This window comes from Mobula hypostoma, chromosome 8 (assembly GCF_963921235.1).
Source record: "Mobula hypostoma chromosome 8, sMobHyp1.1, whole genome shotgun sequence".
NCBI classification, from domain to species: domain Eukaryota; kingdom Metazoa; phylum Chordata; class Chondrichthyes; order Myliobatiformes; family Myliobatidae; genus Mobula; species Mobula hypostoma.
In genome coordinates this window covers 122,505,238-122,530,610 of record NC_086104.1, presented here as the reverse complement: position 1 = coordinate 122,530,610, position 25,373 = coordinate 122,505,238, and the positions used below count along the sequence as shown (strand labels likewise).

At 48.1% G+C, this 25,373-nt stretch overlaps 1 protein-coding gene across 3 annotated transcripts in view; it reads right to left on the bottom strand.

Moving 5' to 3' along the window:
- Positions 1-372: 372 nt before the first annotated feature.
- The window catches only part of LOC134350244 (protein c-ets-1-B-like), a 48,519-nt gene continuing 23,518 nt past the window's right edge, over positions 373-25,373 (bottom strand). The window contains exons 2-10 of one of the 3 annotated variants that reach the window (XM_063055260.1): positions 24,479-24,631; positions 23,099-23,284; positions 21,156-21,350; positions 14,213-14,314; positions 13,182-13,268; positions 11,359-11,592; positions 5,463-5,744; positions 3,848-3,966; positions 373-2,701 (exon numbers count right to left, since the gene is read on the bottom strand). In XM_063055260.1, coding sequence (XP_062911330.1) covers positions 2,486-2,701; positions 3,848-3,966; positions 5,463-5,744; positions 11,359-11,592; positions 13,182-13,268; positions 14,213-14,314; positions 21,156-21,237 — 1,122 coding nt within the window. In that variant the 5' untranslated portion in view covers positions 21,238-21,350; positions 23,099-23,284; positions 24,479-24,631 and the 3' untranslated portion in view covers positions 373-2,485. The remainder of the gene's footprint in view (positions 2,702-3,847; positions 3,967-5,462; positions 5,745-11,358; positions 11,593-13,181; positions 13,269-14,212; positions 14,315-21,155; positions 21,351-23,098; positions 23,285-24,478; positions 24,632-25,373) is intronic. The other 2 variants (XM_063055261.1, XM_063055259.1) reach the window with 2 other exon arrangements.

Genomic DNA, 25,373 nt, shown 5'->3' with positions numbered 1-25,373 from the left:
TCTTTGTACTCCCTCTATGGCAAAGATGTCTTTCCTCAGATTAGGGGACCAAAACTGCACACAATACTCCAGGTGTGGTCTCACCAAGGCCTTGTACAACTGCAGTAGTACCTCCCTGCTCCTGTACTCGAATCCTCTCGCTATAAATGCCAGCATACCATTCGCCTTTTTCACCGCCTGCTGTACCTGCATGCCCACTTTCAATGACTGGTGTATAATGACACCCAGGTCTCGTTGCACCTCCCCTTTTCCTAATCGGCCACCATTCAGATAATAATCTGTTTTCCTATTTTTGCCACCAAAGTGGATAACTTCACATTTATCCACATTAAATTGCATCTGCCATGAGTTTGCCCACTCACCCAACCTATCCAAGTCACCCTGCATCCTCTTAGCATCCTCCTCACTGCTAACACTGCCACCCAGCTTCGTGTCATCCGCAAACTTGGAGATGCTGCATTTAATTCCCTCATCCAAGTCATTAATATATATTGTAAACAACTGGGGTCCCAGCACTGAACCTTGCGGTACCCCACTAGTCACTGCCTGCCATTCTGAAAAGGTCCCGTTTATTCCCACTCTTTGCTTCCTGTCTGCTAACCAATTCTCCACCCACACCAATACCTTACCCCCAATACCGTGTGCTTTAAGTTTCCACACTAATATCCTGTCTGGGACCTTGTCAAAAGCCTTTTGAAAATCCAAATATACCACATCCACTGGTTCTCCCCTATCCACTCTACTCGTTACATCCTCAAAAAATTCTATGAGATTCGTCAGACATGATTTTCCTTTCACAAATCCATGCTGACTTTGTCCGATCATTTCACCGCTTTCCAAATGTGCTGTTATCACATCCTTGATAACTGACTCCAGCAGTTTCCCCACCAGAATGCCCACAAGAAAATGAATCTCGGGATTGTATATAGTGACACATATGTACTTTGAACTTTTGAACTTTGTCTTCGTCCCTCTCCCCTGATCTCTCTCCTTGCTCTTACCCCTGTAAGCGGGACAAGTGATGCACCTGTCCCTTCACTTTCTCGCTCACCACTATTCAGGTGCCTAAACAGTTCTTCCAGGTAAGATAACACTTCACTTGCAAGTCTGATGGGGCCATCTACTATACCCAGTATTCCCCGTGTGGTCTCCTCTACATCAGTGAGACCCGATGCAGATTTGGGGGCTGCTTTGACAGGACATCCAGGTGGCCGCCCATTCCAATTCCAAAACGTGTGCCCATGGCCTCCTCTACTGCTATGAGGAGGCCGAACCCAGATTGGAGAAGCATCACCTCATATACAGTCTGAGCGGCCTCCGACCTGATAGAATGAAGGTCGATTTCTCTAACCTTCAGTAAATTTCTACCTCCTCCTTTCTTACTCCTTCCCCTCCCACACCTTTTTATTTTGGCTGCTGCCTCCTTACTTTCTAGTCCTAATGAAGGATCTTGACCCAAAATGTCGACGGTTTATTGCCCCGCTTAGCTTCGACCTGACTTGCCGAGTTTCTCCAGCAATCTGTGTGGCCCCTGTATTCTATCTTGGTAGCTTCCAGCTTGTTGGCATGAACATTGATTTCTCTAACCTCCAGTATCCACTCTCCTCTGTTTCTATCTTCGACACTCATCCCCTTTTTTCTCTCATTCTGTTTGCCCTCTCACCCACTCTCCCCTCCCCACCATCATAACCAGCCCACGCTTTCTTCAGTCTGGTTCCCAGCCCCTCCCCTTCATTCTATATCCACCGTCCTTTCCTGTCAGACCCTCTCTTCTTCCACCTATCACCTCCTCGTTTCACACATCAATCACTTTGTCACCACTCCCCCACCCTCCTACCTTCCCCGTCTCAGCTCGATTGAACTATCACCTGCCAGATTTACTCCTTGCTGTCCCCCCACCCCAACCTTCTTCTTCTGACTTGTGCCACTTTTCCTTCCAGTCCTGATGAAGAGCCTCAACCCAAAATGTTTATTCCCTTTCATTGATGCGTCTGGCACTGTTTTCCCTGGAGTGAAGGAGGCTGAGAGGTGACCTTTTAGATGTTTATAAAACTATGAGGGGCGTAGATAAAGCGGACGGACACAGTGCTTTACACTAAGGCAGAGCAGTCTAAAGCTCGGCGGCACAGGTTTAAGGTGTGAGGAGAAAGAATTACAGTCAACGTGAGGAGTAACTGCTTCACCCAGAGTGCAGTCTATATATGGAACGAACTGCCAGAGGAAGTAGTTGATGCAGGTACAATAACAGCATTTAAAAACACTTGGATAGGTACAGGAATAGGAACGGTTTCGAGGGCCAAGTGCAGGCAAATTGAACGAGCTTGGATGGACAGTATAAACGAGTTGGGCCGAAGGGCCTGATTGAGAGCTGAGCGACTCTAATCATTAGACCTTCTACCAGTTCCAATTTTCAAGTGAATCCAATGTGTCACTCTCTGTCTTCAAACCTTATGTTAAATAACACGAAAAAAATGGCTTTAATTCCTCAAAGTCCCGGCCGTGGTTTGACATTCAGATGAGCGTGGATTTCCTGGGGTGTCTTTCCCAGAAGGCCTTGGACGTCACAGGCAAATCGATAGACGTAGCGTTTGCCTGACGTCTTCTGAATGATGTCCCGGTGGTAATAGTATCTGAGACCACGACTCAGCTTCTCGTAGTTCATCTTAGGTTTGTTCTTCCGATTGCCCCAACGTTTGGCCACCTGAGAGAGGAGGAGAGAGTGGGGGGAGGGAGAGAGAGAGGGGGGGAGAGAGAGAGAGAGAGAGAGAGAGAGAGAGAGAGAGAGCGAGAGAGAGAGGGAGAGTGCGAGAGAGAGAGGGAGAGTGTGAGAGAGAGAGAGAGAGGAGGGAGATGGAGAGAGAGAGAGAGAGAGTTAGGAGGAGAGTGGAGTGAGAAGAGCAGCGAGGAGAGAGGGGGAGAAAGTGAGAGAGGAATTCCTGTTAGTACTGGTGTTTGGTTCAGGTCAGATCAGATACGGACCGCCAGGCTCAAGGACAGCTTCTATCTTGCAGTTAAAAAATTGATTCCACTTATACGATAAGATCGACTCTTGGCCTCACAATCTATCTCGTTATCGCCTTTGCACATTATTGTCTGGCTGCACTGCACTTTAACTGTTACACTTCATTCTTCATTCTGTTTTTTTCCCCTTGTACAATCTCGATGAACTGACGTAATTAAATGATAGGCGTGGATGACATGCAAAACAAAAGTTTTTCACTCCATCGCGGTACATGTCACAATAATAGTCCAAGACTATTTCATCTCTTTCCGTCTGCAAACCTGCGCATTTCCAAAGCCTGTCCGGTGACTTTTCATCACACTCCCTCTCAGGCAAGTGCATCCGTTGATAAGGGGAACAGAACTGTGAACAGTGATCAGATATGGAATCAGTGGCACAGAGGCTACTGACAATTAACCTACTCAATACGCTTCAGCTGAATCTGCACTGCGCTCCCTCTGTGATACATTCCTCTTTCCTTGAGTACGGAGGTTGGACATTCTCTCTTCTCCCCTGTCACATCGGGCAAAAGAAACATACAAACCTGAAAAGCACATACCACCAGGCTCAAAGTGAGTTTCTACTTTACTGTTATCAGGCTCTTGAAAATATGGACTCTTGACCTCACAATCTACCTCGTTATAACTTTGTGCAGTGCACCGCACTGCACTTTCCGTGTCTTTATTTACACTTTATTCCGAATTGTTATTGTTTTAGCTTGTTCTACCTCAATTCACTTTGTACTTGTTATCTGTATAAACAAGATTGCATCTCGGTACCTGTGTCAACAATAAACCAATTCCAACCCCAATTCCAGTTCCATCTGGCCGACGGGAAGCATCTCACCTCATCGGGATCGGAGAGTTTAAACTCCCAGCCGTTTCCAGTCCAGCTGATGAAGGACTGACAGGATTTGTCCAGGAGCAACTCCAGCAGGAATTGCCAGAGTTGGATGGGTCCGTTTCCTGCGGGGGAGGGGGGGTGGAGGGGGGAGTGCAGTGAGAGGAGGGGGGAGGGAGGAAGATAGAGGGACAGAGAGATGGATTGTGAGATACAGCAAGAGACGGTAAGGGAGAGGAGTGATTGCCGAGAGGGAGAGTGGGGTGAGTAGCATCAAGGATGACAGGAGAGAGAGAAAATGAGAGAGGGTAGAAATTGGAGAGAGATTGGGAAGTGGAGAGAAAGAAAAGTGAAAGCGAAAGAAGAAATGGGAAGGGACAGAAAGGGGGAAAGATAAAGTGTGAAAGGTGTGAATGAAAGAAGAGGTGAAGAAGAGAAAGGTGAGCGAGAGGTGACAGGGAGGAGAGAGGAAGAAAAAGGAGGAGAAAGGAGCAGAGAAGAAAGTGTGAAAAAGGAGAGGGAGGAGCAAGAGAGACGGATGAATGGGGAGAATAGGAGACGGAAAGCAAAGAAAAAAGGGAGGGAAAGAGTTAAGAAGAAAAAATAAAACAGAAAAGAAGAGAAATAAATAAGAAAGGGGGAAAGAGAAGGTACAAGAGAGGGAAGAAGAACAGAGAGAGGGAGAGAGAGAAAGAGAGAGAGAGAGATCAAAGGTCAGTCACCGTCGCTGATAAACAGGAAAGATCTACCCATTACAATACAGTATACAAACCATAATGTCCATACTGGGCTTCGAGGGGCCAGAGGGGATCATAAATACAGGGAGGGGTACACAGGGTTTGGGAGAGGACTAGGGCCCAGAGCGGTGAGTTAAAGACATGGGCTCAAGGGGGGACACAGAGACAGGGAGGGGTTTAGAGGCCAGATCGGGTCACAGAGAAGGGAACTGGTGTAGGTGGTGGAAAGTGTTACACAGATCGGAGGAATGTAGGTGCCGGACGGGTCACAGATACGGGGAGGAGTGTAGGAGCTGGAGCGGATCACAGAGATGAAGAATAGTGTAGGAACCATAGAGATTCCAAATGAGACCATAGAGATGGGAAAGGGTGTAGTAACTAGAGCGGGTTACAGAGACCGGGAGGTGGTGCAGGGTCTGGAGGGGTTTACAGAGACATGAAGGAGAAGATTGGCAGGGGTGCAGGGGCCGGTGGGAATTCAGGGACGGAGAGGGCTGTAGTGGGTCACAGAGACAAGGAGGTGGTAGATGCTGGGAAGGTTCACGGTGAAGCTAGCATGCACCATCAACAGAACCAATGTGTGGACACGGGCATTCCGACAGCCGCTCACGAACCGCTGCTCTCTCCGCTCAGAAGGACGAGGACAAGAGCCGGGGAGGGAGAGCCAAGGCAACACCGCCACCCTCATGTTCCAACCTCAATCCCCGACTCAGAAATCTATCAGCAGCCCTTTCATCGACGCCGGGGTTCTCCCCACCCCGTAACCGACAGCGCCTTGGGAGCCGCTTTCCCTCATACCCTTCAGTGGTTGCAGCGAGCGGTCACCCCCATTTCTAGTTGAACGGCGAGGGAAGGGCGATGAGTTCCGGCCCTATCTCGCTTACCTGCGTATTCAAGCAGTCCTGGGCCGCATGAAGTGCGGCCTCTCGGTACAAAGGGACCTCGGCACCGGTCTCTGGGTGCGTGGCGTGACCGATTGGCTGCTGGCTCCGACAGGGTGTATTCACCGGCTGGGCCACCATGGATGGATAAATGTCCATCCCAGCCAGCGCCGTATTCGATCAGATCTGCCGGTCCCCCGTTACTTCTGGACGTACCATTCCACTGCCTGCTGAAGGAGTGGTGGGGGAGGGAGGTGTGATATCCGTCCAGCATCATCTCTGCACCTTAAAGAGCACAAACCGCAAAGAAACAGTAGGTTTACAGACAGTTTTACGTAATAAACTAACCGCTCACACACACACACACACACACACACACACACACACACACACACACACTGTGAGGTCAAGAATACATCTTTTAATAATTCTAATTCCGTTCGGGAGGCTGATAATAGCGAGGTAGAAGCTGTCATTTCCTGGATGGTACTTGCTGTCAGGCCTTGAAGAGGGGAGAATTGGCATTGGTTTATTATTGTCGCATGTATCAAGATAAAGTAAAAAGTTTGTTTTGCATACTGGCATACTGTTGTCGATCAGATCACGACACAGTGCGCTTTTCTAGTACAAGATAAAACAGTAACAATGAGGAATAAAGTATTACTGTTACAGAGAACACGCAGAGCAGATAAGCAATAAACTGCAAGAATATAACGAGGTAGGTGTGATGTCATGAGCGCTGCGTTTTTACTATTTCAGTAGTATCTGAGTAATCTTGTATGTATATACAAGCAACCCACAAAAAAAATGCTGGTGAACGCAGCAGGCCAGGCAGCATCTATGGGAAGAGGTACAGTCGACGTTTCGGGCCGAGACGTTTTGTCAGGACTAACTGAAAGAAGAGATAGTAAGAGATTTGAAAGTGGGAGGGGGAGAGAGAGATCTGAAATGATAGGAGTAGACAGGAGCGGGAGGGATGGAGCCAAGAGCTGGACAGTTGCTTGGCAAAAGAGATACAAGGCTGGAGAAGGCAGAGGATCGTGGGACGGGAAGCCTAGGGAGAAAGAAAGGGGAGGGGAGCCCAGAGGATGGAGAGCAGGCAAGGAGTTATAGTGAGAGGGACAGAGGGAGAAAAAAGAGAGAGAAAAAATGGGGAAAATAAAAATAATAAATAAATAAATTAGGGATGGGGTACGAAGGGGAGGAGTGGCATTAACGGAAGTTGGAGAAGTCAATGTTCATGCCATCAGGTTGGAGGCTACCCAGACGGAATAGGAGGTGTTGTTCCTCCAACCTGAGTGTGGCTTCATCTTGACAGTAGAGGAGGCCGTGGATAGACATATCAGAATGGGAATGGGAGGTGGAATTAAAATGTGTGGCCACTGGGAGATCCTGCTTTCTCTGGCGGACAGAGCGTAGGTGTTCAACGAGCGTAGGTGCTCCCGGTGCGGCCTTCGATATATTGGCGAGACCCGACGCAGGCTGGGAGACCGTTTCGCTGAAAACCTACGCTCATTGTTTGATTAAGCTTTCCTGTTCGTTTAAATAATTCATTACGGGTTACGTGTACGAATACGTGATTGCATAATGTCATCAGGCCACCGCGTAATACGTGCGCACCTCGCCTAATGTAAGACCGCCTCCCTCACCTGCTCATGTTGCAAAACATAACATCGCGGCAAGGTATTTTTAAAACGAACCCCATATGGCTACCGACTTGTTAAACAGCGAGAAGAACGGCAGGTAAAAAAAATAGCGCAACCCAGCACATGCAGAGACCGTTGAGTTTTCAACAAAACTGTTCTTCGGAAGGGAAGACACTATAGAGATTTTGTTTTCGGCGCTAAACGGAATAATTCACGGATTAATAAAAAAAATTGAGTACCGGGTGATAATATCATTTTAAAAAAGCAGAAATAGCTGGCTACCGAGGAAATCTGACACGTTTGATTACAGAAACGATAACAGGAATGTGAGCTAATACATCAATATTTTGAAGTAAATGAAATAGCCAGTGAGAAACGACTAGCAATTTTACTGCGTGCATTGAGTTTAAAGGCATACAGTTTGCTTCGAAGTTTAAATTCTCAAACCAAACCAGCTGAAATGAGCTTTGCTGATATTGTCAAAGTAATGCAGGAACATTTTAGAACCGAAGACATTGTTGATTGCAGAACTGTCATACGGGGGGCGCTGGGAGCGGACCCAAATGCAAAGACACAGACACTGAAGTACTAGGGACAGGACTAGGTGTGCCAAGAAAGCAAGGTAAGTGGGGAAGAAACGACGCTGGACAAGACACAGGCCCTGGACGAGACTAGGATACAGGGCTAGGACTAGACTAGGAAAACGGGACCTGGACGAGGAACTAGGAACTTGGAACCTGGACAAGGACTCCGAGCCAGAGACTGGACAGGGACCCGGAACCTGGGTCTTGACTCCGGCTCGGACTCCGGATCCAGGCTTGGACAAGATGTGGCAAGGCAACAGGACTGGACGAGAGACTACTGGACAGGACGAGGGAACCCCAGCACAGGACAAGGGAAGCCCAGCACCGGGCTGGGTGAGGTACTCCTGGGCTGGGCGAGGCACATGGACAGGATGAGAACACGAAGCCTTGACTTGGTCGATGGAGACAGAAACGCAGGGCCTTGGTCGTGAGAGAATGGAAACACAGAGCCTTGGTCGTGAGAGAACAGGAACATGGAACACAAAGCCAGGACCCCTCCTTCGGAGCAGGGCTTGGGGCCAGGGCTCTACACAGAGTCAGGACCCCTTCTAGGGACCAGAACGTAGGGCGGGACACAGAGACAGTTTCCTACGCAAGGTAGCAGCAAACGGCCAGATCCACCTAGCGAAGGCGTGGACACAGAGACAGTTCCAAACAACGAAAGACAGTTCCTTATCTAGACACAGCAGGCTTCCGGTCTTGCTCCGGAGGTAGAACTTGACGGCGAGAATAGGCGAGGCTTCAAGTGAGGCTTCAGGCGAAAGGTAGCAGGCGAGGCTTCAGGCGAAGGCTACAGAAGGAAGAGGAAGGAAAAGGAACGGAACAGTCCAGCAAATGAAGCTGAGCCAAGGAACTATTTATGTAGCCAGCCCAAAATGTGAAGCAGGTGCTTCAATTAGAGCACCTAACAGAACAAAGGAAAACCGGAAAACCTGGAATAAGGAACAATGGACCAGACCATAAACCGGAATGCGGATTCACGGACCGGACCATGACAAGAACGCGTTGGGTTTCATAAGTGGAATCAAAAAGAAAGGGAGTCGATTTCAATGTACGTGGCTGAATTGAAGAAATTGTCTGAGCATTGTCAGTTCAGTAACGGGCTCAATGGTGCACTAAGCGATCGTTTGGTTTGTGGAATCTTAAAACAAAGCATTCAGAAACGGCTCCTAACTGAAGCACAAACTTACATTTAAAAGACCAGTCAGAATCGTTGTATCAATGGAACCAGCAGAGAGAGAGACGCAACTGAGTTGTAGTCACGAATGAAAATGAGCGTGAACGAAATTGCAACATGAAGTGTAAATGCGGGCTCACTTTTAACATTTAAGAAAAACTTGGACAGGTACATGGATGAGAGGGGATATGGTCCGGGTACAGGTCAGTGGGACTAGGCAGAAGAATGATTCTGCACAACCAAGGGCCAAAAGGCCTGTTTCTGTGCTTTAATGTTCTGTGGTTCTATGGTTCGATCTAAACAGAAAGCGGAGTAGCAGAACAAATTGTGCAATTGTTGTGGCAGGGGCTCACATACACCAGACCAATGCAGATTTAAAGCTGAAACTTGCAAAAAATGCGGCAAAGTATGACACCTACAGAGAGCATTTCAGGCAGACAAAAGTAAATGGACTGCACAGGGAAGAGAAAAAGTTAAAAGGTCAAATTGAAGTTTCGAAAAGTGCACTAATCTGCATGCTATTGATGAAAATTCTGATAATAATGAGTGATTGTGCAGCCTTCAGATCTATAGTGCGAAACTTAACAATAGACAAGCAATACGGCTTATCCCAGAAGTGAACGGCAAATTAATTAAAATGGAAGTAGACACTGGTTCCGCTGTTTCAGTATTCCGCAAAATAAATTTGAGAAGCTTTTCAAAGATTCTAAACTGGAGCCTGAAGAGATCCAACTAAGAACTTAGACTGGAAAAAAGACAATGACATTCGTAACATTGAAATACAGCAACCAACAAGCCACATTGAGCTTGTATGTGGGGGAGGGGGGAATAAATTGGAGAGCATGCATTGTAGGGACGTGATTGGCTGAGCCAACTGCCACTTAGGAGATCCGTCCGCAATTTGCATCCGCGTACGATAACTGAAAGCGAATTAAGAAATGTATTGAATAATGCCGAACACCGTGAACCGTTGCCTAACAGAGGAGAAACAGATGTGAAATTGTGGAATTGTGAAAGTGATGATAGGCCGTAACTTGCGAAATGTGACTGTTTTAGGCTGGAAGAGAGTTCAAGGAGCTTCAGGAAAATCGCAAGAATTCGGTTGTTTTTTTTTGGTGAGTATAAAAAACCAAAATCTACTCTGCGTGCGTTAGGGTTATTTTGTGAACTTCAGGTAGGAGACAAATAGCAGCTTACAAAAGTAAATGTAAAGACCAAACCTAGCTGGATGAATGGAAGGCCAGAAAGAAAGGAGTCAATGGAGATACGAAACCAGAGGATTTGTCAGATGAACTTGGGGATGAGGAAACCAAGAGGAGAGATCGGATCGTAACAGGAGCAATAAGAGATTCCTGCAGTGAACTAAATGGACCTGCCCACGATAAAGTTGCACAAACTAGGAGAAGAAAAAGTAAGATGAAAGGTGGCTACCGTTATCAGAACCATTTGTTGCAGTCTCGGAGCCAACTCCTAAAACCACCACAGAGGAGGCCCGAGACTCTGAGATTTTTTTTCACAGCCTCTCGTCTCACCTGCCAAGCAGAGTGAACCCCCTTGTCAGGAAAGACGTTTTCCCAGAAGAGTAAGAAAGCTTGCACAACGATTGAATCTTTAGGCCTGAATGGGACGATTTAAAAATTTACTATGCTGTAGATGAATATATAGCACTTGTATTATATAGTATATTGTGCGTGTATACTGAAGAGCAAAACATTGCATACTTGAGTTGACATACATTCTCTATAGGGTTGGAGTTTATAGCTGAGCAGGGAGGAGTGTTTCGTATTTAATATTTCAGTAGTATTTGAGTAATCTTGTGTGTGTGTGTGTGTGTGTGTGTATGTGTGTTTATTTATATATCGGTTGATTCAGCATTTTTGTTCTTGTAAAACTTATTACAGGTTATATGTATAAACACGTACGTGCATTGCATACGTAATGCATGCACGCCTCGCTTAGAGTAAACCCGAAGTTAGAACCCGCATTTTGGACTCCCTAGTTTTCCTTTGAATTATTTTAATGTTTTGAACTTTAAAAAAAGCATAACCACGAGCGCCATTGATCGTACTAGCGACCGTTCAATGGTCTTATAACACCGAGTTAGACGTCGCCTTTGATCCTGGTGGCGCATGCAATCTTCAGGCTTTTGTGCTTCCACCCGATGGGATTCGGGAGAAGAGACCATGTCTGGGGCGGGTGGGGTCTTTGATAATGTTGGCTGCTTTCCCAAAGACAGAGTCCTTGGAGGGGAGGCTGGTTTCTGTGATGTGTAAAGCTTTGTCAACAACTCTTTGCAGTTTCTTACGCTCACGGTCAGAGCAGTTGCCGTACCAAGCCGGGATGGGTTGGGTGTCCGAAACTTCTCGCTGCTCTGTACGTTCTTCCAGACCCTATCCCAAATGGTTGTCCCGCCACACAAAAGGAGCCCTCTCGTCCCTACCACCAAAGGCTAGACGAAGGTTCCATGCTTAAATCTCGCTACTGGGACCTACCTGGGTAAGAAGTCACACTCTCGTCGCTGGCGCCCGCCTCGAATGTTTGCCCGCGACCCACTAGCGTCGAGCTCTCTAGTGTCTCCACCTCCCCTGCCGCATCGTAGGCACCCTGAGATCTCCACGCCAAGAGCTCCGCCGAGCTGACCGGACGCAAGGTTTGGAAGGATCCGGGGACGAAGATTCGCTCCTCCGGGCCGGACGGTGGGACGCACTGGGAGGGCTCGGTGCTTGCTGCGGAGATAAAGTGACAGATGGGCGTTGTAACCTCCAAGATGCGCAAGGAACGTCGACGAAGGATGCGAGCAGAAGACGGGTGGCATTGCCGAGCAGAGGAGAGGAACATCTCCATGTTTCGCAAGTCACCGTTTCTTGCTCGGACCCGCTGTCATTCTGCAGACTGATCAGTATCTGCGACCAGTCAGATTTGGAGTCCGGGGCAGAGTCAATCGCATGAAGACCATGGTAGCCGGCCCTGACCACAATCAGGCCCAACGACTTGAGCGGACGTGGATATGTTTTGGAGTGGTCGAGGCGTGGTCAAGAACTGGTTAGAGCGGATCGTGAAAGTAAGGTAAAAACTGGGTTTGTGGAAGCGGCATTCTCTGAAGATAAATGGGGGGAAAAGTCGGTCACTGGGAGCGAGAAGTGCTCAGGGCTACAGTACTTGACGCGGGTGTGGTCTGTTCCCCGCTCCCCCGCCAGGATAATAACCCGGAACGCCTTCAGTTTTATCTGGGGGTCTAAGATGGAGCGAGTCCGCTATTTTCACAAGGCCCTTGAGAATGGGGGCAATCGTGTATCCGATGCTGCCCTCACCCTGATGACCACATTCGCATGTGACTGTATCAGTGAATGTGTGGAGCCAAAGTACTTTGGCACCAAGTGTCACTATGGTTCTCTCTGTCCCTGGCGTTGCGGGCGAATGATGGACATCTACGGCGCCAAGTCCCAGTCAGCTGGACATTGCCTCTCTACTTGCAGCAGAACACCTCATCGCCAGAGCTGACCAACACACACTGGTGGTAAGGGAGCCCCCATGGTCGTCTACAACCGTGATATTACCACTAACGCGACGCTGCCCTCGGGACGGCAGCGGTCACCCACGTCTATGCAGACTGCGGACTCGCTCAGAAAGTGAGTCAGATTCAAGGATCTGTATCCCCATCAGGTGCGTAACAGAGGACTCTCTGATCTACAGACTGTTCCCAGGGACACGCACCGATTGAGTGACTTTCTCAGAACTGCGTTTTGCTGAATTATAATGAGGGGAGGAGTTCTACGTTTGGTGGGGCAAGCGGCCTGCTCACATGGGTGCTGGAGAGAGGTGTGGAGGTGGTGTCGGGGAGGGTTGGAGGGCTGTGGGTGTCAGTGGTACAAGGGAGTGGAGTGCGTTTGTGTTCCCTGGGGAGGGATGTGGAGAGCGGAGGAGGTTGGGAAGGGCAGAGTGCATTCAGCAGAGACTGAGGGTGTTGGGAAGGAATGTTGAAGTGATAGAGATTTAGATAGATGGGGAGAGGTGCAGTGCCGGGTGGGGTTACAAATGTGGGGGAGGGGCCTACGCAGTGTTTACGTAGATGAGGAGAGGTTTTTATTTGTTTGGAACCCCCTTATCTTTGCGGTTGACCCCAGGAGTTTGTGATGGCACGGTGTAGAGAGAGAGAGAGAGAGAGAGATTGATTCTGTGTCTGACCCCAGGAGTGCGTGATGGGACAATTTTGAACCTGTTTCTTTCTGGGTCGTCCGCATTAACTGTGGGTTTAGTAAAATAGTTTTCAGATCGTTATAACGCGGTAATATCAAACCGAACCCGAGGAACTTACCCAGGGGATAACCTGTCCAACAGTGCAACTGAGAATAAACGTTGTGCGTACCGCTGTCTGTACACTGCCCTGTTAAATCCTGGTGATCTGAGAGAGATGGGGGGTGGGGGATAGATCAGGATTAATTAGACATTCATCATCATGTGTTCCAGCTTTCCCCTTCCTCCTTGTAACTTCAATTAACATCAGTAAATGGAGGCAAGTATAATTCGCTTGACCAGTGCATTATGCCCCACTATACAATTTGATAACCATCTTCCATTGGCCTCTCCCACTCTTCTTTCCTGGCTCCTCGTTGTCTTCTATCACCCATCTTAACACGGGACGGTACCACACAGGGGACAGGCCCTTCGGCCCACAATGTTTTGCCGAACTAATTAAACTAGTAATCAAACGTCTAACTAAACTAATCCCTTCTGCCTACACAATGTCCACATCCCTCCATTCCCTGCACATTCATAATGTCTACCTAGCAACCTCTATCATATCTGCCTGCAAGAACACTTCTGACAGCACATCCCAGACACCCGCCACTCTGCGTGAAAGCAACTTGTCCTGCACATCTCCTTTGAACATCCCCTCTCACCCTAAGTGCATTTCGGCTAAATATTTTAACCCAGGGGATAAAGATACCAGCTGTCTTCCCTTTCTATGCCTCTCATTGTTTTATAAACCCCTATCAGGTCTCCTCTTAGCCTCTGCCATTCTGAAAAAATAAAACCAGTTCGTCCAATCTCTCCGTATATATCCTCCAATCCAGGCAGAATCCTGATGAACTTCTTCTGCTCCCTCCCCAAAGCCTCTGCATCTTTCCTTTAATGGGGGGACCAGAATTGAATGTGACTTGACCAAAGTTTTATAAGGCTGTCGCATTACTTCACGACAGTTCACCTGTGTGTCCCAATTAATAAATGCAAGCATGCCTCATGCCTTCTTTACTTCCAAATCAACTTGTGTGGCCACTAATAGGGAGCTATGAACTTCGATCCCAAGATGCCTCTGTACAACAACACTGCGAAAGGTCTTCCTACCTTTGGGAATCGGGGAGTGTTGTCCTTGGCTGCCCTGTCTGTCCGCCCAAGACCAGAGGTCGGTGAAACCGGGATTCAGAAATGGCGTTTCAACCTCCGAATCTGGAAAGTGTGACCAATAGGTGTCAGTAGAGGGACAACACAAATGTGCAGAGCCGTACAGGAAGAAGGAGGAGAGCCGAGTAATATGGTGTCATGACAACAGCCTTCCCCTCAATGTCAGCAAAACAACAGAGCTGGTCATTGACTTCAGGAAGTAGGCACTTCGACTGCTCAGAGGAGCTATGTCGAGGTCGAGAGGGTTGAGAGCTTTAAGTTTCTAGGAGTGAGTATCACCTACATCCTTTCCTGATCCAACCATGTGGACACCATGGCCAAGGAAGGCCACCAACGCCTCTACTTCCTTAAGAGGCTAAAGAAATTCCATTTATTCCCTCACTTCTTATGTTTTTCTGTCCCCTCCTTAACGCTCCTCCACTCTCTCCTCGTCGCTTCCCTCTCACATCGTTATTTCACCCCATCGCTCCCTCTCTACTTCTACTTTACCCTCGCTTTCTCTCCTCTCACTTCTCACTTCTCGCTTCCCTCCCTCTCAGCTCTCCTCTCCTTATCGCACTCTCCTCTCATCTCTCACTTCTCGCTTCGCTCCCTCTCGCCCCCTCGTCCCCTTCATCTCCACTCTCCCTTCTTCCCTTTATATCGCCACTCTTATTTCCCTATCCCACTCTCCATTGCCGTCCCTCTCCCCCTCTCCCTTCTCTCACTCACTCTGCTCTTCCTATCTTTTGTCGTTCCTCATCTTTCTCACTGCCCTTCACACCTAAACCTCCTGTCCCTTGGTCTAAACCTATTCCATCTAGTTCTATAGGGAGATGTACCTACCCCCTCAATGTCCCCTCATAATCTTGTACCCTCTATCTGGTTCCCCACCCCACAACCCTCTCCACGCCAGGAGAGCAGACCCAGTCTCTCCAGACTCTTCCCTAGGATAAGCCGATCTCCACAGTCATCCTTTGGATCAACCCGGCTGCCATGGGTCCTGACCCATAGAGGATTACAACACGGAAACAAGCCCTACGATCCAACTCGTCCCTGCCGATTGTTTTACCCAGCTAGCTATTCTCACCTGCCCGTGCTTGGCATATTAGCCCTCTCCTATCATATCCTTGTACTCACCTAGATGGTTTTTAAATGTTGCTAACCGGCCCAGTTCAACCACCATTTCTGCCAGCGTGTTCCAAATACGCAGCAGCCTCTGCCGTTCCAGAGAAGGCATCCCAAGTTTGTCCAACCTCTTGTTATGGTATATACCCTCCAATCCAGGCATCATCCTGGAAAACCTCTTCGGCGCCCTCTCCAAAGCCTCGGCATCCTTCCTATAACTCCAAATGCAATACTCCAGGCGCAGCCTAACTAGAGGTTTGCAAACCTGCGACATAACTTCCTAAGTTTTAATTCAGTGTCCGAACTAATAAAGGCAAGCATGTCATATGCCTCCTTAACCATCCTATCAGCCTGTGCAGTCACTTTAAGAAAGGTATGTGTTTGGACCCCAAGATCCTTCTGTTTATCAACACTGTGAAAGGACTTGTTCTAACACTGTACTGTCTCTTCCCTTCTTGCCAAATGCTCATCCTCTATCACTTTGCCACTCTTTCTTCCCCCCATTTCCCTGCCAACTTCTTCCCCTTTCTTCTCTTTCTCCTGATCGCCACTCTCCCTCTTCCCTGACTGATAATCCCTCTCTGTCTCTCTTCATATATATCCTTTTCTTTTCTCTCCTTCTCCAGTCTCTTAAGCTCATCCCTCTCCCATCTCTCTGCCTCTCATCTTCCTTCCCCCTCTTCCCCCTCTCTCCTTCTCTCACAATCTCCACGCTCTGACCCTCTCCCTATCTCCCCCTATTCCCCGTCCTTCCTCTCCCAATCTCCTCTCTCTCTCCCTGTTGTAATTTGGCATACATTTTTAATATGCTTGTACCAAAGTTCGTCAAACTCCTTAACTTGACGTGGTCTCGGCTCTGTGGACTTGATATTCCCGTCTGAACTATCTCCGGGATCCGAGAGAATTATTCCAGGAGACTTCCGCCCACATTGCCTGCTCTCTCCTCCCGAATTCCAAGCAACCTTATCTCTAAATAACAGGAGGAAGTCCCTCGTGCAGCAAGGACACACTGAATGTAAATCCAATTGCCAGTAACTCCGAACCGGAAGCCCATTGCCTGTGAAACAATGCGTGATAAACAGGTCTATTCTGAACTGCAAATAAACGACCATCAAAGGTAATCGTGCCAGAAGTTTGAGATGTAATCTTAAAATCTTGGAAATACTTAGCACTTCAGGCCAATTTCTGGATGTTTGTTGCAGTTTGTAAAGTGTGTGTGGTGAGGCGTGGTCAGGTCTGCAGAGAGGACAGTGGTTTGGAAGGTGGAGGGACTGGAGAGCGGAGGGGTGCAGTGGGGGGAAGTGGAGGAGCTGATGTTGAATGTAGAGTTGGTCATGAGGGATGAAGATGGTTAAAGATGGGAATGATGGGGTGTCTGTGAGAGAAAGTGGGGAGTATGGGCGAGAGAGAGCGGAAAGTGAAGATAAGGAGAGGAATAGACATAGAGTGATGAGGTGGGGTGGCAGGGACATGGACAGAGAGAGGGGATACAGGAAGGGGGGGAAAGAGAAAAGCTGGAGAGAGGGAGAGAGAAGGGAAACACGGGGAGATGAAGATGGAGAGAGAGAAAGTGGTGAGGAGATATGAGAGGGCTGGGAGATACAGAAATGGGAGAAAGAGGGAGAGAATTGGAAGACAGGGAGAAGGGAGTGGGTGGTAAGAAAGCGGGAGGGAGGGAGAAAGGGAGAAGGAGAGAGAGAGTGACGGTCAGAAAAGAGGGAGGAGACGGTGTTAGGTAGTGTAAGTGATAGAGAGAGCGTGCACATAGCGAGTGGCAAGATGTGGAAAAAGTGGGAAATACAGATAGGACGGCAATTGAGAGAGGGAGAGGGACGTAAGAAAGAAGTCTGGAGGAACGCAGAGAGACAGAAAGAGGGAGATGGGAATAAAGAGAGAATATATGAGAGATGAGAAAGATGGGGAGAGAGGAGAGAGAGAGGACGGAAAGAGACACAGCAGGCAGGGGATGGAATAAGGGAGAGGGAGGGGAGATGGAAGGGGGAACAGGGAGCACGAGTGATACGTGGTTGAGATGGGGTGGGAGGGGAGATGAAATGGGGGCTTTTAGGTGTGATGGAGAAAGGGAACATGAGGGAGAAGGGGACAGGCTGAGGGAGAGAGAGGAGGGAAGGTAGGAATTGAGTCGTGAAGAAGAACGGCGAGATGGGAGAGGAACATTTGGGAGGATCAGAGTGAGGGGAAGAGGAAAATAGAGGATAGGGACAGAAACTACTGTCTGCAGAGAGGGTGAACAGGGAGACAGAACGAGATGAAGATATGTAGAGGGAAAGTACGGGTGGGGGATCAGAGAAGAATTATTAAGACCTCCTTTGCTCACTGGGCTAGGAATTGGTCTGAGGGCCAAATGGTATGATAAAAGATCCCTCAGAAAGATTTTCAGAATAGGAAGTGAGCTTTGTTGTGGTGAGTCAGGGATCCACAGAAAATGGATTCAGGGGAGGGACAAAGGCAAAAGAAAGGCGAGTAAAGAGGAAGTGAGAGGTCATGCACACAAAATGTTGATGGAACTCAGCAGGTCAGAAAGCATCTATGGAACTGAATAAAGAGTCAACGATTGGGGCTGAAACCCTTCATCAGGGGTGGAAAGCAAGAGGAAAGGAACCAAAATAAGAAGGTGTGGGAGGGGAAGGAGTACAAGCTAGAAGGTGATAGGTGAATCCAGGTGGTTAGGGGAGGGAGGATGAATTCAGAAGCTTGAAAGTGATAGGTGAAAAAGAAAGAATCTGATTGGAGAGGAGAGTGGACCAAGAGAGAAAGGTAAATGGAGGAGGGGGCGAGGTAATGGTCGAGATTCAGGAAGAGTTGCTATAGAACATAGAACAGTACAGGCCCTTCGGCCCACAATGTGCTGACCCTCAAACCTTGCCTCCCATATAACCCTCCACCTTAAATTTCTCCATATACCTGTCTAGACGTCTCTTAAATTTCACTAGTGTATCTGCCTCCAACACTGATTCAGGCAGTGCATTCCACGCACCAACCACTCTATGAGTAAAAAACCTTCCTCCAATATCCCCCCTTGAACTTCCCACCCTTTACCTTAAAGCTATGTCCTCTTGTATTGAGCAGTGGGGCCCTGGAGAAGAGGCATTGGCTATCCACTCTATCTATTCCTCTTGATATCTTGTATACCTCTATCATGTCTCCTCTCGCCCTAGCTCCCTTAATCTCTGATCATAATCCATACTCTCTAAACCGGGCAGCATCCTGGTAAATCTCCTCTGTACCCTTTCCAATGCTTCAACATCCTTCCTATAGTGAGGCGACCAGAAATGGACACAGTACTCCAAATGTGGCCTAACCAGAGTTTTATAGACCTGCATCATTACCTCGCGACTCTTAAACTCTGTCCTTCGATTTATGAAAGCTAACACCCCATAAGATTTCTTAACTACCCTAACTACCTGTGAGGCAACTTTCAAGGACCTGTGGACATGTATCCCCAGATCCCTCTGCTTCTCCACACTCCCAAGTATCCTGCCATTAACTTTGTATTCTGCCTTGGAGTTTGGCCTTCCAAAGCGTACCACCTCACACTTCCCCGGGTTGAACTCCATCTGCCACTTCTCAGCCCACTTCTGCATCCTATCAATGTCTCTCTGCAATCTTCAACAATCCTCTACACTATCTACAACACCACCAAGCCTTGTGTCGTCTGCAAACTTGCCAACCCACCCTTCTACCCCCACATCCAGGTCGTTAATAAAAATCACGAAAAGTAGAGGTCCCAGAACCGATCCTTGTGGGACACCACTAGTCACAACTCTCCAATCCGAATGTAGTCCCTCCACCACGACCCTCTGCCTTCTGCAGACAAGCCAATTCTGAATCCACCCGGCCAAACTTACCTGGGTTCCATGCCTTCTGACTTTCTGAATAAACCTACCATGTGGAACCTTGTCAAATGCTTTACTAAAATCCATGTAGATCACATCCACAGTACTACCCTCATCTGTATGCCTGGTCACCTCCTCAAAGAACTCTATCAGGCTTGTTAGACACGATTTGCCCTTCACAAAGCCATGCTGACTGTCCCTGATCAGACCATGATTCTCTAAATGCCCATAGATCCTATCTCTAAGAATCTTTTCCAACAGCTTTCCCACCACAGACGTAAGGCTCAATGGTCTATAATTACCCGGACTATCCCTACTACATTTTTTCAACAACATTCGCCTCCCTCCAATCCTCCAGTATCATTCCCGTGGACAACAAGGACCTAAAGATCCTAGCCAGAGGCTCAGCAATCTCTTCCCTTGCCTCATGGAGAAGCCTGGGGAATATTCCATCAGAATATATCCTCTTTTGAGTCAGTATGGGTGGAAGTCAGGAACAGGAAGGGAGCAGTTACTCTATTGGGAGTATTCTATAGGCCCCCTGGTAACAGCAGAGATACCGAGGAGAAGATTGGGAGGCAGATTTTGAAAAGGAGCAAAAATAACAGGGTTGTTATCATGGGTGACTTTAACTTCCCTAATATTGATTGGCACCTGATCAGCTCCAAGAGTTTTGACGGGGCAGAGTTTGTTAAGTGTGTCCAGGATGGATTCCTGTCACAGCATGTTGACAGGCCGACCAGGGGGAATGCCATACTGGATCTAGTAGTGTCATGACGATCTGGGCAGCGGTTTGCTGGAGAGAGAAGGGCATGCAAAAGCATCCTCAGAAAGGATAGCAGGGAGAGAGGGGCGGTTACAGAACATAGAACTTAATACAGCCCCACAATGTTGTGCCGACTGTATACCAATCCAACAAGAGATGGCGAGATGGAGAGGGAGAGAGACCGTGGGAGAGAGGGGGAGGGGAGAGGGAGAGAGAGAGAAATTAGCAGAGCTAGATATGACATTTTCATTTTGATCATTTGCCATCACACGCTATAACAGCCCTCAAATATACAGTATACAAACCAGTTCAGGGTGATGGAGCACATACTTTTCAGGGGACGATACGGATATGTTTTCAGTGAGGATACGGATGGTATCCCCTCTGTGGGAGGTGTGTATATGCTGTGGGAGGATATGGCTATGTGCTCTATGGAATGCTAATGAGGCAGATAAGCTCAATGTGAGGGTATGCAGATTTTCTCTCTATGGGAGGATATTATTCCGTACCTGCATATTCTCCCACATATGTTCTGTGTGAGGATATGCAGATTTTCTCTCTACTGGAGGATATTGGAATGTGCTGTCTATGGGAGGATTCGGAGGACATTCTTTTGCTTGAGGATATGCAGCTATGCTCTCTGTAGGAGTATATCAATCAGAACATGCTCTTTGGGAAGATATTGGCATTTTCTCTCAATATAAGTAGGTGGGGGATACGCTCTCTAAGGTATGTTGTGGGGAATATACGCTCTATGGGAGGATATGGGGATATGTTCTGAACAAGGATATGGGATATGCTTTCTATGGGAGGATATGGATATGTGTTCTACGGGAGGATATAAGGGATACACATTCTAGAGGAAGGTGTGCTCCATGGGACGATATGCAGATATACTACCTTTGGAAGGATATGGGGCATAGGCCCTCTAGCAAACGATATATAGATCTGTTCTCCATGGGAAAACAGGATATCGGGACTCGCCTCTCACTGTCCAGCGATAGCCTCTCAAGTCAGCCCAACCCCATACAATTGTATGTGCTTAGAGGAAGTGGATCCCGTGAATTCCTGTCCTGGAACAAACTCCCTGAGCCTTTGATTGACGCACATTCCCCTGCCCCTACACTGTATCCCACTGCCACCTTCCCGGGCTCACCGTAAGAGGCCAAGTCCAGCTCGGCTGGAACCTGCTGCATCGAGTCGTCACAGGGAAGTCCGTGATGTGAAAAGGTGGCCATCCCTGGACCTAGAAAGGATTTCTTTCGAGATTTTTAAAGGAGTGTTCGATATTCTGCTCCCGTTCTTCCTCGGCACCGAGACCCTCTGATCGGCGAACTGCCTCGCGCTTTCCCTGTGGGTTAACGAAACGTGTGTTGTTTAGAAGTGGTGCTATTGGACGAAACAAACGGTTACACCAACAAAGTACCCAGGACATCTTTAAGGAGCGGTGTCTCAGAAAGGCAGCGTCCATTATAAGGACCTCCAGCACCCAGGACATGCCTTTTTCTCACTGTTACCATCAGGTAGGAGATACAGAAGCCTGAAGGCACACACTCAGCCAATCAGGAACAGCTTCTTCCCCTCTGCCATCCGATTCATAAATGGGTGTTGAACCCATGAACACTACCTCGCTTTTTTAATATATATTATTTCTATTTTCGCATGAATTCTAATCTATTTAATATATGTATATTGTAATTGATTTACTTATTTTTTATTATTATTATCTTCCTCTGCTATATATATGTTATGTACTGCATTGAACTGCTGCTGCTAAGTTAACAAATTTCACGACACATGCCGGTGATAATAAACCTGATTCTGATTCTGAACTAATAATCGGTCCCGATTACATCTGTCATTCTACACTATCCCATCACGCACTCAGCCAGGGAGTGAAACTCCCTCTGCACCATCACATATCACGCTCCCAGGGTCAGGCACAAAGTGATCTCCCTTTACACCATCTGTTCACACACTCCCATGGTTAGACATAGGGTGAAGCTGCCTCTGCACAATCCCATCATACACTCTCCTTTATCCCAATACCACTTTCACTTTCTTCTCCCGCTTCTCTCCATCCCCTCCAGGAATTCCAGCCAGCATAGTCAAAGTCTATTCCCTCTTCTCCCAACTCCCATTTCCCACCGGACAGAAGATGCTGTACATGCGCCTGAAAGCACGTACTGGTGCTTCAATGGCAGCTTGAACCCCTCGGATTCCTGGACCAATCACTTCCTGCACAGCCCTTTCCCAACTAGACTGCCCACGTTCTCGGATTTAACTCCAATTCCCTCGGTGATTCCGTCGTTACCGCTTCAGCATTTCCGTTTGCTCGACTACAGATTGCACTCCCCTGCTTTTTTACGCTCTTTCCTGTATTTATTATTGCCAATTCGCTCTGTGAGCAACTTCATTATGACCTGGTGTCGACAAAGTGGTGTTTATTAGCAGATGCACAGGTCCGTGTGTGCACAGTTGCAGCAGCGTCACAGACACAGCATCAGATACCTTCCTGCATCGATGTGATGAAATAATCTGCATGGGTGGCATGCAGAGCAAAGTTTCTATCCCTACCCCGGGCCATGTGACAATACTAAACCAATCTGAACACGACACCGAAATCTGCGTTACCAGAGGTGATTGATACGTTTGTGGCCTAAGGTAGAAGGTGTCAATTTTAGAAAATCTAGCACATTTATTTTTCAACATAGTCCCCTCCTGCATTTACACACTTAGTCCAGCGGTCATGGAGCACACGGATCTTGGACCTCCAGAAAGTGCCCACAGCACAGGTGATTGATAAATTCGTGGCCCAGGGTAGAAGGGGATGAGTTAGTTCTACAGCTCTCGTTACATGCGCATGCAGGTCAAATCTGAGTGATTATGCAGAAAGTTTGAAGTTAATAACATCTCCTTCTACCGTGGGACACGAACTTATCAATCACCCATCGTACACTGATAGTTTGTATCATGTATCATGAGCGTGAGATAACTTTCTTAAGCTCTCTGGTGTGCGGTTTGCACTCCTGTCCACCGTGCTTTCAGTGAAAGGTGTGGAAGGACACGCCGGGTGAAGTGATATGAGCACTAGCTCACCTTACAATGAGCCCTCACGTTTTATCGGCGACTCTTGTCAGCTCGTCCATACCACATTCAAACTTCAGTACCATTCACGCAAACATTTAGAATTCATTTCACAACTTGCGACTCCCGAAAATCCCGAGCAACGTCTCTGCAAACAGCCAAGGGTGCGGGGATCTGCTCGGGAGGACCTCACTTCCCCTGCAACAAAATGCACATTGTTCCTGAACTCTTTAGGGGATGGGTAGGTTATCTGCTGACCCTCACGGGGACGGGTCTCCCCTCCCCGACCCACACACACACACACACACACACACACACAGTCTTACTGGGATATGGGTCGGTCTCTCTCTCTCTCTCTCTCTCTCTCTCTCTCTCTCTCACACACACACACACACACACACACACAGTCTTACTGGGATATGGGTCGGTCTCTCTCTCTCTCTCTCTCACACACACACACACACATATATCACAGAAAAATATGGAAAGAGAGTAGGAGCGAGGCAGGGATGGAGAGGGAGAGACAGAGGGGTTGGAGATGGAAGAGAGGAAGGAAGAAATGAGAGGGGTAAGGTTGGAAAGTTTGAAATAAAAGAGGGGCGACAGGAGAAAGAGATTGTGATGAAAAGGTATAGAGGAACGAGTGTGAGAGAAGGTAGAGGAGAGAGAAAGATCAACAGAGATGGAGAAAGAAAGTGGATAAGGGAGAGATGCAGAAAGAAAGGGAGAAAGGGTAGAGGGAAAGTAAGACAAATCCAGAAAGAGAGGAAGAGAGAGAGAGAAATAGGGAGGATCCATGGAGAAAGGGAAGAGGGAAGCGAGGGCAAAGGAAAGTAGATAAAGAGGGATGGAGAGGGAACGGGATTAAGGAGAGATATAGAGAGATAAAGTAGATGAACAGAGAGATGAGGAAGGGGGGATAAAGAGGGGAAAAGAGAGATATCGAGAAGGACTGGAAAGAGAAAGGGAACGATGGGGGCGAGGGCCGGGAGGAAAGAAAGACGCAGGTAGAAAAGAGAGGGGAGGAGAGAAAGGGACGAAAGTGCAAGATAAAAAGGGAAAGTATGGGGAGATGGTGGAGGGCGTGAAAGAAAGAAATTCAGAAAGAGAAGTGAAAAGATAGAGGGAAAGAGGGGCGAAGGAGAGAGAGATGAAGAGAGAGAGGAAAGGGGAAGGAAAGAGAGGCAAATCGAGGTGGAGGAGGAGAAAGGGGCGAGAGAGAGATTTAAAGGGGGAGTGTGAGAGGGAGGAAAGAGTTGGAGGCAAAAAGTGTGTTAGACGGAGAGGGGTAAATGGGGCGTGGGGAAACAGAGGCTTGCGGTGGAAAATGCGAGGAGCAGGGCAGTAGTTAGAGAGACCGGAGCACAAAGTCAAGAACACTCTGATACTTACTGGCTTTACGTTGAGTCTGTGTCCGAGTGCTCTGCTCTGCCCTCGCTATGTCCCGGGGAGTTATAACCAGCTCCGCACAGTCTCCATATCTCCCAAAGGGGCGTGACTGCCTTGGGTCGTGACAAAGTCTGCCGGACTTTCCATGACACATTCCTGTTGGAAAAACACACACACACAAGCATCAGGAAGAGCGGAAGGTGGGGGAAGCGGGCGGGGGAGGGTCGGCCACGGGTCAGGGGCTGTGAAACCTCTGATTAACTACCTTCTCGCCTCGGTCTTTGTCTCTGGAGCTAAAAATGGGTTAAATCCGCGGGATAGCTGTAGTAGACGGCAGGGGGGCGAGAATGGGGACAGAGAACCCCCGAGTGAGAGAGGGTGGGTAAACCTTATGAAAGCAAAACGAACGGACACCCCCCCACCACCACCAAAACACACACACACACACACACAACATACGAATAAGTTTCCGGAATCAGAATCAGGTTTATTATCATCGACAAAAGTTGTGAAATATCCTCTGTTACGACAGCGTTACTGTGCAAAGACATACAATTACTAGAAGTTACAATAAATAATAACTGTCTACAATAGTCATTGCCTCGGTAAAGCTTCATAAGAGACCCCTCCCACCCACTCCCCACCCCTGAATATTCTTCCCCATCTTCTGTGGAGGTATGGCTACCGACGTAAGCGATTTTAATGGAAGTTATCACTCAGGGCTCTGGAGTGCAGGAGTTGGGATACAACTTTACAGCTGCACAAGATATCGGTGAGACCGCAATTGAAGTAAAGCTTGCAGGTCTGGTCACCTAGCGATAGGGAGGATGTCATTAAGCTGGAGAGGGTGCAGGAAAGATTTATGAGGACGTCCCCGGAATGGGGGGTGGGCTCGAGT